This window comes from Porcisia hertigi, chromosome 28 (assembly GCF_017918235.1).
Source record: "Porcisia hertigi strain C119 chromosome 28, whole genome shotgun sequence".
NCBI lineage: Eukaryota > Euglenozoa > Kinetoplastea > Trypanosomatida > Trypanosomatidae > Porcisia > Porcisia hertigi.
The window spans coordinates 543667-560891 of NC_090587.1; the positions used below are offsets into that span (position 1 = coordinate 543667).

At 57.6% G+C, this 17225-nt stretch overlaps 4 protein-coding genes across 4 annotated transcripts; all 4 read left to right on the forward strand.

Annotated features, from left to right (window-relative positions):
• Positions 1-1682: 1682 nt before the first annotated feature.
• On the forward strand, positions 1683-4358 carry JKF63_03523 (uncharacterized protein; the record flags this gene model as incomplete). Its single annotated transcript, XM_067899525.1, has 1 exon — positions 1683-4358. The coding sequence occupies one exon, from the start codon at positions 1683-1685 to the stop codon at positions 4356-4358; it is 2676 nt and encodes an 891-aa protein (XP_067755764.1).
• A 1220-nt stretch (positions 4359-5578) lies between these two features.
• On the forward strand, positions 5579-7594 carry JKF63_03524 (uncharacterized protein; the record flags this gene model as incomplete). Its single annotated transcript, XM_067899526.1, has 1 exon — positions 5579-7594. The coding sequence occupies one exon, from the start codon at positions 5579-5581 to the stop codon at positions 7592-7594; it is 2016 nt and encodes a 671-aa protein (XP_067755765.1).
• Positions 7595-8572: 978 nt separating this feature from the next.
• On the forward strand, positions 8573-9784 carry JKF63_03525 (uncharacterized protein; the record flags this gene model as incomplete). The annotated part of the gene is made up of 1 exon (XM_067899527.1): positions 8573-9784. The coding sequence occupies one exon, from the start codon at positions 8573-8575 to the stop codon at positions 9782-9784; it is 1212 nt and encodes a 403-aa protein (XP_067755766.1).
• Positions 9785-11816: 2032 nt separating this feature from the next.
• On the forward strand, positions 11817-16172 carry JKF63_03526 (uncharacterized protein; the record flags this gene model as incomplete). The annotated part of the gene is made up of 1 exon (XM_067899528.1): positions 11817-16172. The coding sequence occupies one exon, from the start codon at positions 11817-11819 to the stop codon at positions 16170-16172; it is 4356 nt and encodes a 1451-aa protein (XP_067755767.1).
• Between the last annotated feature and the right edge of the window lie 1053 nt (positions 16173-17225).

The window sequence follows — 17225 nt, forward strand, 5'->3', positions numbered from 1 at the left end:
CCTTCCTCGTCGCTGCCTCCCCTTCATTTCCCTGCCTGCTTCCTCCGCTCCCCCCCCCTCCCCTACCGGGTGGGTGGGTGGGTGGGTGGGGGTACACAATGCACCTTTACGTTTTTCCTTCCCTCTCATCACTGCTCCTGCTGCTTCTCATTCCCATCGTTTTTTCTGTCGACACGCTTTGCGTGCTGCTTCAACACGCATACGCGCATCGACTGGACTTCCCCTTTCCGCCCTCCCTCCCTCCCTTCCTCCCTTCCTCCTCCCCTCTCCTCTCCCTTCACGGCCAAACACGCACAGATTCCTTGGCGCTTGATTACGTTCAAAATGGATTACCCAAAGAAGAGCCAGGCGGCGCCCGCGGAGGGCCAGACGGTGCGCCTGACGATCACGTCGCGCAGCGCGAAGCCGGTGGAGTCCGTGACGTCGCAGCTGCTGACGCGCGCGCGCGACGAGAAGGTGACGATCCACGGCCCCGTGCGTCTGCCGACGCGCACGCTGAAGATCACGACCCGCAAGACGCCTTGCGGTAACGGTACGAACACGTGGGACACGTATGAGCTGAAGATCTACAAGCGCATCATCGACCTCCACGCGCCGACGGAGCAGGTGAAGAAGATCACGAGCTTCACTATGGAGTCCGGCGTGGACGTGTCGATCACGATCCTGGACCGCTAGGCGGTGCGCATGCGGGTACTGCTGCACCGGCGCATCGCGCTCAGGTTCCTTTCGCTGATAGGCTCCCTCCCTCCACCAGCGCCGGCTCGCCGCGCGAGCGTGTGTGTGCGTGTTTAGGGTCGGGACTGCGCTGCGCGCCGTCCTCACCGCCGCCGCGCGTGCGATTTCGCTGTGCACTGGCGTTGTCATTTCGCCAAGACTAATTTCTTTGATTTCTCATCTTGATTTACTACGAAAGGTATAGCACATGTCACTAAAAACACATTCTCAAGGGATCCGAGCAACACCACGTGTGTCTGGTGTGGCGCACGGTGTGTGGGGTCAGGGTACGGCTGGCAGTCGCTGGCAGGCACGAAATTGCGATCTGTCAACTCTGACTGCGCTTTGGTGAGGTCGTGTAGTAGTGAGGAGGGTGCTGGTGGAGCCTCCCTGAGCTTATGCGAGCTGTTTTTATTTGTTGTGGGGGTCATTTGGTGCTCTAAGATACACGCGGGATTGAGGTGGCGCACGCAAGGTTTCCTGCAAGGGGGTGGCGCCCCCCCCCCCCTTCACACACACACACACACACATTCACTGTCACTTGTTTTTTTTTTACTCCTCATCACCGTTTTTCTATCGATGCGCACATACTTTTACACACATATGCATGTGCTGGCGCAGAGGTGAGTTTGTGCAGGGACGGGTCCTCTACACAAATCAGAATAGACGAATAGCTGATCCATCTCTCTTCACAACGGTGCGGACATCCTTGGTGCGCTTTCCTTTAACTTTCAGTCCTTTCACTACTCGACACGCTGCGCGCCCAGCGAGACGCATACTTTAAGGGGATGTGCTGACGGATACACACACACACACACACACTCACACGTCTGCATATATCCTTGTTTCGAATCGGGGAGCGAGGCAGGTGGTCACCTTTGCGACGTTGAAAGGATTATAGAGAGCACATCACCCAAGGTATATCCATATACCTTTTTTTTTCCCTCCAAAGGGTCGCTAAGCCGATAATGCGCCAGGGCGTCGTCTCCGCCAAACCTTCGCTCTCTGTGTCGGGTAAGGGTTTATCGGAAAGCACAATACCAAGCAAGTTAGCCAAAATGTCACGCATCGCACCTTCTTCAGCTGCCAGCGGCGCCGCGGCTAGCGAGAAGCACGTACAGGGGGCCAAACGATTGCAGGCGCCAGGGAGCGCCGCTTCACACGACACGCGCTCGGGCAAGGAGGGAGGGTTGTCGGGGCGAAGTTCCAAGAGCCATCTCACGACTACAGCGGTGAGTTCTTCACATATTCGAGCACCCCAAAATTCACTAGATCTGCTGCAGTCGCGCAGCACCGCTGTTGAGGTGTCCCTCGTGCACAACCTCAAGAGGCAGATTGCATGCCTTGAAGCACAGCTCCGCGTTCTGAAGCAGCAGCAGGATGCAGTGTCCCGAGCGGATCATCACTACAATGCACCCCAGAGCGGCGAGCCGACCGGAGATGCCGAGACTGCAGAGTTAGCTCGCCTAGAGGGCTTTGAACCGCCCCTGCCACATCGAGAGCGCAGTCCTCTCGCAGACGTGGCGGTGGGTATCGTGAAGACAGCTGAGCCTCCGGACGCTGCTGTGCTGCGAATGCGTCGGATCCCGGAGGCGTACCAAACGGAGCGCAGTGTCCTCCTCCACAACATCGAGTCGCTCACGAAGGACGTAGAGGGGCTGCAGAGTCTCGTTTTGCATGTTGGGCGCCAGCGAGACTTGACGGCAGCTGAGGTCGTCGATCTCCGCACCGCACTGCGGGAGGCGAAGGTCGAAAATGACACCATAGCGGCTGAGTTCGCTGCCACGCTCCAACTCCTGGAGACCGAGCAGGCGTTGCGGCGGGCTGCTGAGGAGAGCGCGAGGCAGATATCGACGGGTGTCATATCGCACGGCCGAAACATGGCTGTGTCAGACGCTATCAGTCAGCGCGACTACTACAAGCTGCAGGCGGAGCGGACAGCGGGAGCCTTGGCACGGGAGAAGGCACGATCACATGCGTTTTCAAGCGCACTTCAGCGAGACCGCGAGGCAGCGAGGATATTGGAGACGCAGTTGTGTGCTGCGCTGGATCGAATTGCATTCATGCAGCGTCGTGAGGGCGCGCTGGCCCTATACAACCAACAGCTCCGTGACCGCTTTGTGACCATCTCCGCTACGCTGCGCCATGTCCTGGATGTTGTTCCAAATGATGTTTTGCAATGCCGGCGTGTGCCTTCGCCTGAGCGTGGGGCTGCCGGTCAGCCAGAGGCAGCAGCAATGACGATGGAGGAACTACGTGATACGCTTGACGCCTGGCACCAGGAGGTGGCAGTGGAGACGGTCGAGGCAACACACCCGACGGACACCATCGTCGAGGACACGTCGACGCCGTTCGGGGCGATAAAGGCGAGAGGAAACGCCGCAACGAGTGGAGGAGATCACGAGTCGCCGATACACAGTAACGAGGCAGCGGGGGCTGCGCCAGCGACCATCGATGGTGGGCTGCAGGTTACCTTGGCTTCTAGCGCAGTTCCGCCGGACTGTGCCTTGGTGGCTGGGGCCTCAGGGGCGACCTTAGTGCCGACCAGCGGCGGAGGCAAGGACTACCAGGGTCCCAGGCCGGGCGGGACGTGGGCAGAAGGTCAACACGGGGTTAGAGACACACCAGGCATCCAGCCGTGCCCGACTCAGCTCCCGGTTCTGGAGTCGATACTGAATTCAGGCAGTTCGGCGAGGGCCCACCTCTCGCTGTCTACACAGGCCGCGCACTTGTGTGGCGGACCTCTCACGCCTAGGGCCGAGGCCGCAGTGCCGGAGCTCGTGCCGCCAGAAGAAACCGCCTTGAAGAACGGGGCAGCGTCGGATACGAATCCGCCGTCAGCGGCACCGCAAGAGGCACTGATGACTGTGGAGGCATCGACGCTCGAGTCCGCCACAGTTGATGACATGGTGGAAATACAAGAGGCAGCACAGCCGCCCCAGAATGAGGAGTGCAACACGGAGAGCGGCCCCTTAAATCCGGTTGAGGTACACGTTGGAGAACACACGGCGGGTATGACAGCCGGTGGATCGCCAGAGATGAGAACCGAGAACACGACCGCGCCGCACACCGAAGAGAACACTGCTGTCGACAGCGCCGTAGACCCACCTTCGTCTCCGAGCGACCCTCTCGGGGTACCAGCAGCGGCAGCGACACCTCCAAGCACCACACGGCCTCTGCAAGTACCACCGTTCCTTTGTGCAACCCCAGCAGTGCATCTACAGAGCGACCATCTTCTTGTTCCTTCCTGCACGGCTTCACCATTGGGGGTGGGGGACGGGTCTTCATCTCATCCACCTCGCCCTCCTTCCGCTGCGATAACGGAGGCGCCAGCCGAGCCGGCTGTCTCAACCTCAAAGGGAGCTGCAGGGAATGAAAGTGCGGCGCCGCCACCTCCACCGGCTCCCGTGGTCCCACCTCTACCTCCTCTTGGCTTGGTTCCTGTTCCGCCACAGCCGGTGCCGCCACTCCCACCAGTGGTTGCGGTGCCGCCCCCACCGCTGGAAGTCCCAGTTTTGACCGGAGGCCCACTCCTCCCTCCGGTGCCGCCATCCTTGGAGGAGCAGCTGGCGGTGATTGACGCGCGCATCAACGCTCAGGAGGCGGTGCTAGTAGAGATGGTGCGAAGTCATAGAGTCTCGTGAGGCCCACGGGCGGCTAGATATTATTGTCGATGTTCGGTGTGTGTGTCTGGGGAGGGGGCGGGGGTAGGGGCATTGCTGAGCCAAACAGCCCCAGCTGCGCTGGTCACCTCCGCCTACAATGGTGCTCTCCAGGAGGGATTGAGGTATGCTGCCGCCCGCTTGTTCTCTCTCAAAGCGAAATCATCAGCTTTTCACGCTAAAGAGGGGGGGGGGGCGGCGGCGGTCCCAGCGCTCCCATGCCATTTCGTGGTGCTTTCGGCGTGCTTGAGGCTACACCCACCTCACATGTGCCAGTTTTCATCTGACGCAGGGGGTGCCGCTGAAGTCGTTCACATTCTTCACTCCTCCCCCCTTCCCCCCACACACACACTCACACTCACACCTTTTGTTTGATGTGTGCGCCTCTTTTTTTTTTGTTCGCTAGTTGTTTTTTTTTGCTCTTTCCCTCCACTCTTTACATTCCCTGACGCGTGTTTGCGTCTTCACTGAAGAGGGTGTGGTTTGTGGAGGGCCACCCACCAAGATGCAGCGCTTCTAGTGAGCGTCCACAGTGAAGTTCGGTGGTGACGCAGTGGCGAGCACGCAAGAGTGCAGGCAGAGTGTTGGAGAGATGCCGTCTGGATGTCTCTGGGCACCCCACCGCTTCCCCCACCCCACAGCGCCTCCAAGGCACTCACGCCCCTCTTTCACCTACCTGGACTATTGTCTGCGCTTTCTGCCATACTGTATTTACTTTTCCAGCTTGTCCCCTCTCGCTGCCTTGCGCCGTCCAGCTAGTGCCACCTTCCTCCCCCCAAAGAACACAGACGTGACACGTAAAGTGTTCACATTGGCAGAAGTATTGTGTCACCGGTGTGACATTCCTACTCTCTCATTTTCATCTCCGTGGGCAAAATCTACGGGGATGCTGTGTTACATTTCCCAGCGGAATAATCTGCATTCATGATTGCGACTCTGTGTGTATCGCGCATGAGCACATCGACACACACACACACACATACACACACACACACATACCGATTGTTATTGTATGTGCTCTTTTCTCTGCTTGCTTTGCGCTTGAGGTGAATCGCCGTTTGATCTCCTCCCCCCTTTTTTCACCCCCCCCCCTCCCCACGAGCATCAAGGTGGCGATCCGCCTTTTATTCGGCCCTTTGTTCCTAGCATTGGGACTCATCGTCGCTGCGACAGTGCCGCCGTCCCTATCTTTACCATTTGAGATGGATCGCCATGTGCTGCTCTCGAGCAGCCACCATGACTCACCACCGCTGCCCTTGCAGTCGTTCTCTTCGTCCCCACAGCAGCCCTCGGGGCTGCTCGGCACATCGCAGGTGATCCCGAAGGGCCGCGACAACGGCACACACGCAACGGCATCGGTGAGCGGTACGGGCGGGGATGCTCGATGCTCATTTTTCAATATTTTCTCCTCTGTATGGAGCGAGACCGCCACGTCGCGTGGCAGTACAAATCGGTCACTACTTACAGCGGCGTTTTTACGACCCTTTCAGTGCCTGCGATTATGGTGCCGTGGCAGCGGTGGATGCTGCGGCTTCTGCTGTTCTTGGATTACAGGCTCTAGGGTTGGGATGGACGACGACGGTGACAATTTTGGGATCACGGACGTGTACGCGGACGTGCCCCAGCATTCGGGTGCTTCGCACAGTTCTCGGTACAACATAGATGCACGGGATACAACCCCCCCACCTACCACCCCGAATGCAGGTAGCGGTCGAGGCCATGCGCGTCGCCAATATGCGCCACCGCGCTGGCGGTCTAGTAAAGCAGGCTCTGGCGGTGGTATTTCCGCAGATGTCACGTTGGCGACTGAGCGGGCGGGTAGGGCAGGGGACGAATCTCCAGTGCGGCGCTCAGACTCCTTCGATGAGAGCTCTAGGGCTCTCTCGAGTACGTCCCCGTGCTCCCTGCCCAACACCCAGCAGTCACACGTCCAGGGTAAATGTGAGGGGGAGCACCTCGTCATGCAACGAGGTGTCCTGATGCGTATGGCTGCCGACGGCACTTGTACTCGCGTGGCAGAGGCGCCGGCATACGCATCTGGCTTTCGAAATCCCACTCCGAGCGCACACCTATCAAGCCGGACCAGCGACGGCCGCACTTTGCAGTCGGGTGAGCAGGAGCCTTTCACAGACGCGTCGGGTCACACCGGCTCAACCCCAACCCCGATCACGGTCGATAATGTGAGCAGTCCGTACGCGGTGGCTATGGTACTGAAGACGTTGGAGGAGAGTCGTCAGCCTCTCTGCACTTTGAACGGGATTTCAGATGCCCTCGCCATGTGCGCACCATACCTCCCTCTTCGCGTGGAGGTGGAGACTGACCTCAACAGCGCGGCGCCTAGTATTGCTGGCGTTGTGGAGGCAGCGCCCGCAGAAACAGACTCGGCGTCTCTAGCGGCGACAACCGCGTCGGCCCTGCGCACGGTCCCGCTCAACCTCCACGTACTGGGTCCTCTGCTACCGTGCCCGACTACACAGGCACTGCAGACGTTGGAGGATATCCTCCTAGAGGACCGTGATCGAAACTTACTGCCTTTGTGTGCGCTGCACTGCGCAGACTTGGATTTGCGGGGAGTGAAGGGGGGCGAGGACGACGATGCCGATCGCCAACCTATTGCTGCGCTCGCCGCGCGGCCGCAGAGCAACGCCTTTCTCGACCTGCTCGTGTCTCAGGCCTCGGATGCACATTCCATCTCCACAGCGGTTTTGTCTCATGTGCTAACTTTCCTGAAACATCTTGTCACGGCACGCTCTACACAGTTCACCACGCTGCATTTTACTCGGTGCTACGTCGCGCCACACGACGTGGGCCGATCTATCCCGTTGCCGCTGGCGGCTGTGCGGCGCTTGCGATTCGAACACTGTTCCCTCACTCCCGCCCACGTTGACGCACTCCTGGTGCTCGCACGACAGCAGGATGCGTTGGCGTTGTCGCGTCTTGTGGAGACACGTGGGGTGAACTGCTTGCAGGTGCGTTCCATCCGATCATTTGGGGTCCTCGAAGAGCTACAGCTCAGTGGGTCTCTAACGCTCGAGTGCATCACGGAGCTCCTGGACTTTGTTGAGGAACAGCAGCAGTGCGGCGGCGGGAGGGGGGGCGTACAGCCTGTCGCCCTGCAGCAGTTGTGCTTGCCTTTGTCGGTGGTACGCGCGGCTAAAGCGCATCCTTTCATCCAGGCCAACCGCATTCGAATCAGCGTGGTCACTGGCCACGTGTAGCGACACACGCGGCAGCTCAATGATAAAGGTTCTTCTTCTCCCCTTTGACGAGCGTTCTGCTTTCATAATCAGGAGCTCGGAGAGGGCATATTGTCGCACTGGAGCTTGTGCGCATTGTTGTTCTCACGGCTCTTGTTCTGCGCGAGGGATTGTTTGTCGTTGTGAGACACTCTCCACCATTTTGGCGCACATTTTCTCCTCTCAGTGTGTACCACGTCACTGTGGTTTACTTGTTATCCGCTGCCCATTCGCCAATCACCGACACACTCGCACAATTCGGCTTCCCGCCTCCCTCCTTCCCCTCCCTCCCTCCCCCCCTCCCTCCCTCCCCCACCTTGTCATGTACATGGTGCTCCTTCTCTCTCTCTCCCTGCCGCTTGCTTGGCTTTAAAAAATTCACAAATGATCTTGGCCGGTGTTTTGGTGGTGTCTGTCGTGCCCGTTTTGTGTTTTTTTTTTTGCCCTTGTGATCCCGCCGCGGAGTGGGCCCTTCGCCCGGTCGACCATGTGGTTTGGTTCACCACTCTTCGAGGGGACGCAAGACGCGAGAGTGGGAAATCCTCTATTTGTTTTTTAATTCGGGGGTGGGGTGGGGAGGGAAAGAGGAACGCTGTGTATGACGGTGTGTGTGTGTGTGTGTGTGTGTGTGTGTTCACGGCCCTTGATTTCGAGTTTCATGCCTAACTCGTTCACGCTGTCGTGTCGTGATGCACTCCTCCAGCTTTCTGGGCTACCACGCACTCGATTCCTCATCTGCTCTTCTTAACCGACCTTTTTTTTTCTACACTGCTCTTTCTCGGTCTCTCTTTACCACTCATCTCATTGAGGGTGGATCTGATACTCTTTTACATATATACTTTCTTTCCCCTCTGCGCGTACACACACACACACACACAGTCATACACAGAGTCATACACGTACACAACAGTCTTTCTCATCTCTCCCTTTTTTTTTCTCCTTCTTTCCCCCGACACAGCGATGTTCTTTTCTGGAGGGACATTTGGCAGCGCGAGTGAGGCCCGTGACGCCAATAAGCGCCCCAGTGGTCGTCGTCACCAACCGCGTGACATGGCCGAAGTGCAGGCCAACATCGACGCCGACACCGGCATTCTGAAGACGTCAGCGGAGGGGGCTCGTCGCTCAGCTGCGCAGAAGAACATGGCGTCTGGGCCGTCGTTTCTTGACCGAATGTTCGAGCATAGCGCAACCATCGTGGAGTCCTCCAACCCGACGCGCCGCCGTGGATCGGCGCCAGCGGATCATCTGAACATTTTCTCGTGGCAGAACAACCCTCCCGCATCGCGCGGGCCTGGCCAGGGTCACGCGCCGGCACTAAGCGAGCCTCGCGCCGGCCGCCCGGTGGTTGCCACAGCAGCCCTGCCAACTGCCGAGGACCGACGTGCGGTGGAATCAAAGAAATTTGAGTCTAATCGTGATGGCGTGTTTCTGCGCTTCACCGATGACCCAAAGACAAAAGGCAAAGCTGACGCGAGAGACGGCGGCGCGCGCCCAGGTGCGGAGCCAGGGAAGCCTGTGACTTCTTTTCCTACTGGTGGCGACATGGGGGGGAGTCTGATGCGCGGGGAATCCCTCAAAGTGTGCGGGCGGCGTGGCAAGGCGGCAGCACCTGCCAGCAACAAACGCGGTATGGAGGAGGGGTCAGGCGTAGCCGGCTTCCCCGGTATGGGCGAGCGCAGCGCCCCACGAGCTGTGCCGCGTCTCACGCGTAAGCCGGTGGAGTCCAATGTCTTCCCGCAGGCCGTCTCGGAAAGGGCACAGCAGGGGAGCTTCAGTGAAGATCACAGCGCTCGCTTGCCACCACCACCCACGCCGGCGCCAAAGGCAGAATCGGTGCCGTCTTACTTGATAGAGGATCAGGACTACGAGGATCGACGCTACACGAATGCGTGCGACGCCGGAGCGTACGGTCGGCAGCCACAAACGCAAACGATCGAGATGGACGACGACGACGACGAGGGATACGGTTACGATGATCACGCATACACAGATGGCCCCGTTGCAGACGCGCCTCATCACCCTGAAGGGGGGCACCATCCTGAGTGGCTGCGGGCGCCAAGTGGCGGTGTCTCCCCGAGCAGGTTTCCTGCGAATTCACCGTCTGTCCAACCGCGTCGGTACAACTTTGATACGGAGGGGAAGCTCTTCTGTCAGGGGGATGTACCGTCTTGAGGTCAACTTGAGCACCTCTGAGGATTTACAGGGCATGAGGCTCGTGCGTGCGTGCGTGTGTGTGTGTGTGTGTGGGAGGGGCAGCGTGAGAGGTGAAAAGGCAGGGGGGAAGCAGATGACGGAGTCGTTGAGCTTTTGGGCTGAGAAGCAAATCGGGAACCTTTGCGTTCCCTTCGTGCGTAACCCAGCGCTTCCCCTCATCCCTTATTCCGCAATCGAGCTACCACGGCTTTGTATGTTGTACACAAAAACGGGCGTGTGCTGTGCTTGCTAGTAGCAAAAAAAAAAAACGTTGTGGTTGTCTGGTGCCTTCCGCCCTCTCGTATATTTTTGAACACGCGGTTCACATTTCCCGAGTGCGCTGAATGCCAGCACTACGTCGTATGTATGTGGACAACCCCTCCACCCTCCCTTCCCCGTGTACGAACCTCCGCATTATTTAGATGATTCTCGATAGATGTTTTTTTTTTCTCTTTTGCGTTGCTTTTTCTGTTAATATTTTCTGCCATCCCCCCCCCCTCTCCCTCTCCCTCTTGATGTATTTTCTGTTGGTTTTCCTCCACTGTGGTTCTTTTTTTCTCTCTCTCGTGTGTTGCTAACTTTGAATTGGGGGCAAAAAGACACACGTACACACCAAAGTCATATATATTTATATGTATATGTGTGTGTGTGTGTTCCTCGATGCCGGTGAAGCTGTCACCACACCACATTTTCTTCTTCTACGGCTAGTGTGGTTGTTGCTGTGCTGCTTTTTTTCCCATACTTTTGCTTCTGGCATTGCCGTGCATCTCCCATCTCCGTGTGTGTCGTGGTACCTTACTTCGCGCACTCCCACGCCCCCCCTCCCCACCGTTCCTTTAATGGTGCACCCCTCCCTTCTCATTAGCGTGCGTCGATGTTGGCATTTCTCAAAGAAAAAGATATAGTGATTTTCTGTTGTTGGTGTACCGGTTCCATATTGGTGTTTTTTTTTGTCATCCTCTCGAATTCTGCATCGCGCATCTTCACGTACATCTGCAGGCCTTTTTGTTTTGTACATGTATGTGTTGGTTTTACGATGATGTGTTTTGCCCCCCCCCCCCCTCCCCCCCATCGCCCCACCCGTTCATTGCTGAAAACGGACATCTACTGAAAACAATGAAAAAAGGGTTATGAAAAAGAGAGGCCAGCACCCAATCACGAGACCAGTTGAAGGGAAGAAGACACCAGGTGAGGTTCACAGACTGGTTTAAAGGAAGGAAAAAACTCCATTGTGTGTGTATTGTGTGTGTGCGGGAGGGGCAAGGGGAGGGGACTGGATCAGACAAGCGAAGTGAAAACTGGGGCTTCCTATGAGAGGATTTCTGACACTTATGGTGGGATCCACTGCTATGCAGTGAGGTGGAGTGTACACGTCGCTTGCTTCGTGGATATCTGCGAATGACCGCCTGCCTACCAGCTTTGAGGCAGACTCTTATATTCCATGTTGAATCACCCCTTCCTTTATTTTTTTTTTGAGATACCACTGTCGCATCCGTTCTCACACGGATACCTTTCGCTTCTCGGTGCACTGTGTCCGTGCAATATTATAACCCTCCTCCCCCTTGTGCGACAGGTACAGGCAAGCAGGACAGACAGACCAACCTTCCCCCGCCCTCCTAAAAAAAAACAAAAAAAAATAATACTACTACGATTCTCACAACATTGTTTCCTTTTACTCTTCCCCCCCTCCTCCCCCCCTCTCCCCCACTTTCTTAGGCCCAGACTTGATTAGTGGGGAAGCATGCGCAGGAGGAGTGAGACCCTCTTGATCAAATACACTTTTATACTCCAACGGGTACACCCACGCACATAAAATTTACAGAAGGACACCACTGCTGTTTAGCTTCCACACTATATATATATATAATCTATATAAATATATTTCAGTGATAGAACTCATTCGCATACACACAACCACACACACACATAGGTATTCAAAACCGATAGGAATATATAAAAAATATATATCTATAAATACAAAAATATACCCACACTGTGACATTCTAATGGAATGAGCAAGTTGAGATGTGTCGCACCCGCTGCCGTGTCACCACAGGGCAGTGGACATGGGGGTTCTCACACGACAACCGCACTGCTGCGCACGTTGCGCTTCAGGCGGTTTTCATCGTGGTGGTCGATGCTCCATCGCGTACCGTCACCTGCTTTGACGACTGGTGCTCCGAAAGAGTTCACGTGTGGCGCTCTTTGCCTACCCCGCAGGTGCGTCGCCTCACAGGTGACGCCAAGTGCTACGGAGTTACGCCCGGAGCAACGTAGCCCTTCAGAGATCGCATTTGAGGAGGCGCTTTACACGGGCTGTGCACATCCGTCCGTTGCTGGCACAGCTGACGTCGTTAATGTGGCGGCTTCCAGTTGCACGCCCGAGAGTAGTAGTCCCCCTATTGTGGTTGCACCGCATATCGAGGAGCTTGCGCCAGCTTCGAGTGCAGCCACAGTGGAGGCACCTCGGGATGTCCGCGGAACCGGCGGGACAGACCCCGATGCCCTCTTGGTCGAACTTGTGGGAAAAAACGTTCCCTTGTCGCCGTCTTTGCAGGATCATCCTTGTCGGGGGAGTGCCATCGGAGGCTCGTCCCAGTTACCGTCCCTCCCAGACTCGGAAAAGGAGCGATGCATGCATCTCACTGCCGAGCAAGCCTTTGAGGAGGCTCTCTACGGCGACCTTGTGACAGGGGGCGACGGGGGCGGAGACGCTCTAGGCAACTGTAGCAGAAAGAGCTATGGCTTCACCTCGGATATGCCCACCGCACGTTTTTTCGGTGATGCGATGGGTGGGCGCAAAGATGGCCGCGAGGGCTCAGTGAGTGCTGCTATCACCGCCACCTCACAGGTGGTATCCTCAAGGCCATATCCACCACCCAAAGACCACCTGCCTCCACTGGACAAGGAAAAGACCTCGAAGGACGCTTCTACACCGCCGCAATCTCCCAGGGACGGTGCGGAAGCGAGTGAAGAAAGACCGGCAGAACCAGCCGCAACTCCACATGTAAGCTTTGTGTCTGCGGAAGCCGCATTCGAGCGCGCACTTTACGATGGTGTTGCGGTGGAGCAGCTGGCTGGGGAGGTGAATGTTATTGGTTCGAGCGATGCGTGTGTGCGCAAGGCAGATGGGGATGAAACAGCATCCCCTTGCGCTTCCCCGGTGCTACCGGCACCGTCTGCTTCACCGGATACGCCCGCCCCCGCACCATCCTACCCCGATGATGACGTTGTTGGTGCGGTCGTTTGCACCGTGAACGATGTAGCGCCACACGTAGCGATGCAAGACACACTAGCGGCAGACCTTGACAGGACCGAAGCGCAGAGTACGCAACAAGCCTGTGACAACGACCTCAAGCTCGACGACAGCACTGCGTGCCCCAAGGCGCCTGACACAACAGAAGGCAGCGATACCGATAGAGTCGCTGTCGACGGGGGCACCCCTCCCCCTACCGTTTCCATGCACTGTGATTTCAATCTAGACCACCGAGATGCCCCTGTCGACCACTTCGCGTTGTTCGATGTTCTGTTCGGTGTGACAGACCATAGCACAGGCGCTGTTACACACATTGATCCTCGATATCGCGTAAAGCGGTGCATGCCGCTACTGGATCGCGTCAGCAAGCGAGAGCTTTTTTTTTCGAGTGGGTGGATCTCGCACTTGGAGGAGGCCGAGGGAGTCGACGCTGCGGTGCTCCCTGCTGAGGGCTTGGTGGGGTCTTCGATGCCGCGGCCTTTCACGCACCGAGAGGTGGTGGGGAGAACCAAACTTCTGCGCAGCCTCGTGTTTCGTATGCTGCGGGTGCCGCACCTCTGGTGGGACCAGGTACAGGAGGTTGTGTTACTTGCAGTGGAGAAGGCGGCAACGTTTCAGACGGGCTGCGCTGGTGCCGTAAGAGCCACAGCCGGCAGCGAGGACGCTCTTTTCTCGCCCCCAGGCGAAGTCGGTGAAGACGGAGCTGATTGGGGCGTCGTCTCTGCCAGCGATGCGACTGCCTTGAGCTGCGTGACTCGACATACATGCGCAGCGTGTGTGGGGGCAGCCATGACACGCATCTTCGGCACCGATCCCCAGGAGACGCACTTCTTCAGCGATGCCCTGTGTGAGGCCCTCATCGCTTTGGGCGACAATGGCAGTGCGAGCGGAATCGGCTCCAATGAATTTCTTTCAGGGTTTGAGGGGCCATTGGGAGCATGGAACGCGTTTGTGCTCACGCAGCGCAATAGCGCAACCGGAGTCTGCGGGCCGCACAGGCCACCGTTCAGCTTTGGCGAGGGGCAGCCCACCATTAACGTCTCAGACCTTGCGCCGCTGCAGTACTGCGAGGCAGCGGCTTCCTGGACTGACGCACGGCACGCAGGGTCGCCTTCCCGCCCCGCTGCTGCTGCTGCTGATGCTGACAGAGGACGTGTCCCCACATTTGATAATGGGGATGCGCTCAGCGTGGGTCAAGCGGGAAAGCCGTTGCCACGTTACACGCCCTCCGGGGACTCTGCTGCGACCGACGCGATTCCCATGGCATGGGGCGCCATGAGCGAGGAGGAGCAGAACACGTTTCTCTTCGGTGCAGAGAGTGCGCAGCTCTCCCAGCGTGTTCGCGAGTCAGGTGGTGTTTACGCTGTTTACGGCCAAAACAACGTGTCGTTCGAGGTGGAGAGCATTTTCAAGGAGGCCGAGGCGGCAGCGCTGCGGAGAAAGGTGCAGGAGAACGGGGAGACCGACTCTGATGCAGTGGACGGGGGTAATAGCTGCGCGCCGGCAGATACATCCTTCACAGAGGTGCTGCGCGCTCAGGAGGCGAGGCGCGTGAGTGGCTATGATGTGGATCGGCTGGTGCTTGGATGGACAAACGTCGAGAGGGCGGCTGTCTCCGCGCTGCCAGGTGATCGCTTCGCCTTCCAACCGAGTTTGGCAGCTGAGTTCACCGCGAGAAGCGGAACTACATCACGACCGCGAGGGGGCAAGGAAGACAAGGGCTCACGAAAGGGCTCCCCCAAAATGCCGTTTCTATGGCAGCTAGTGAACAAAGAGGATGTACAACTTGCTGCGCTCTGGGAGCGTTTCACCCTTGCATCGACGGGTGACCTGATTAGTAACCTCCTCTACGTGCGCCGCCACGCCAGTTCGCTTGTCCACGACGCTGTGGTGGATGTGGCGGTGCAGAAAGCCTTCTGGTTGCTCTTCTTTGCCCGTGACGAGATGCGCGCAGTCACTCATCCGAGGCGCACCTATGAGACGTTGTGGGACCTGCACCATGCACTGGTGTCACTGTTTGTATTACCCCGCCGTGTCGGATGGCTTCCCTTTTCGGGGTCGGATCGGGTGGGCTCTGACAGTGAGAACGCAAAAGCTGCACGCATTCCCTTTGAAGCGCTCTCGCTGCACAGCCAGGTGAGCTATGCTTGTTTTGGCTGCACGCACGTGCCGCTGCTGCGTTGTGAATCCACCAGGTCTCCGCGGTCGAGCCCTGTAGGGCAAGAAACCGCGGGATTGGGCGAGAAGCCCAACGTTCACCTACACGACAGCAAGCCCTATGTGACGCCAGCTGACCTGTATGCGGCTCTCGCCGGGTGTTACAGCGTGCAAGGAGCTGAGGTAAGAGGGGAGGAGACGACGTTTTTAGCGCCCGGCAAGGAGCCGCCCGTTCTGAATTGCGAGTCTGCGAAGTTCGAGACTCTTTCAGCCCTGCAGAAGTTTTCCGTCGCTTTCTGCTTCCCCCTCCGCCGCACAGAGAAGGACGGAGCAGCGCTGTACTTGCCTGTGGGTGTCGGCGCCACGGACACGGTTGCACAGACGGATCCCGCACGAGGAACACTAGACGCGGAGGAGGATCCTCGAGATTGGCAAGGCGCACCTTCGTCGAGTGCCGAATCGCACTCTATGTGGGGAGAGGAGCTGTCACGGGATTGTTCACGTGCGCGGCGGACTGTGAGGGTTGGGCAACAAATGACAGGTTCCACCAAAGTTGAGGCTCGCGACAACTATGCCACTGGCGATTCGTTGATGCTACGCGTGCAGAGCGCACTGGAGGACTGTGTGTACAATTGCCTCCACTCTCTCCGGGCAGCTGGCGCGCTCGAAGCACCGCTTCACTCCTTTGGCTGCCGTGGCGGGGACAGTGGTTTGGCATCGACGAACTTTTCTGATGTTCAGCGGCGCAAAGTGCAGCGCGCTGTCCAGGAGATCGCAATCGCCATGACGGAGGGAGACTCAGTGAGCTCACCGATAGGTTCCTCGTTGTCGTTACGGGGTGCTCGAGTGTCTCCCAACGCGGAGGGGGCGGAGGCTCACATGCCCGCATCACCGCGGCGAAGAGGTCGGAAGCCGAAGAGCACGGCGAGTTCACCACCCTCGTCGCCCTCGTAGGAATGTGGGTCACTGTCACTTCGATTTCTCCACGCGTGGTGGGATGCAGGTGGTGTCAAGTGATGTGCCCCCCCCCCCTCCCCCCAGCGAAAGCGAGAGGGGGGGGGATGAGCGAGCAGTCACGTTTGCAGAGCAGACGAGACGCTCGAGCAAGTCCAAAAGGGGGAAGGGGCCACGCGTCGCCGAGACCCGGGGGGGGGGGTGCGGAGCGGCACCGCTGGATAGAGAATTGACCGAAAAAGGAGGTGCTCCTGGTTATGGCCTTGTTTCGCAAAGACGCGACGCATTCGTTGCCCGTATACGTCCCCGCTTGGGTTGGTGTTTGGTGTTGGCCGCCCGCGAAGCGTGCCTTGTAACCCGTTCGATTAGCTTCAGGCTAATGTGTCTACGCGCGTTCGGATTGGGATGATGCTGCCTCACCCTCTCCGCTGCTCATTACATACCTGAAGTGAATTCGAGTACTTATCGGTACACCTGAAGGGGAAACGTCAAGATTGTGCAAGGTCATCATCCAAGGGCGCAACATGCGTTTCACGAGGTAAAGAAGCACACAAACAAGTTGAGTAGGATCGCTCTGCTGCAGCCCACATGTGAGAGTTGCCGAGCCCGATGTCAGTGGTAATGATGCTGGTCTATCCGTATTTTTTTCTCCTCGCCAGTCAATCCTTTGATGCTGTTCACACCGGCTCTCTCTCTCTCACACGCATGCATTCACAGTCTCTCCCCACTTTTGCTTCTTTGGTGCTCTGCTCTCCTCTGGGTTGTGCTCTGCATCCCTCCCTCCCTCCCTCCCCCCATCATCATTCCCTTTCTCCTCCAATGGATGCTCTCTTCTCATCTTACATTCTCTTTTCCCACTCCCGTGATGTGGCCCATCATCCCTCTCTCTCTCTCACACCCCTGTCGATGTTCAAAAGCGACACCACACCGCACACCGACTTGCGGCTACGCAGCAGCCGTTTCTTTTTTCTAACTACCTTTTTACTCTCTCGTTCGTGTAGTGTAGTGCAGTGCGAGTCACACGTACTCTCATGCACAGACTTGAAGGACATT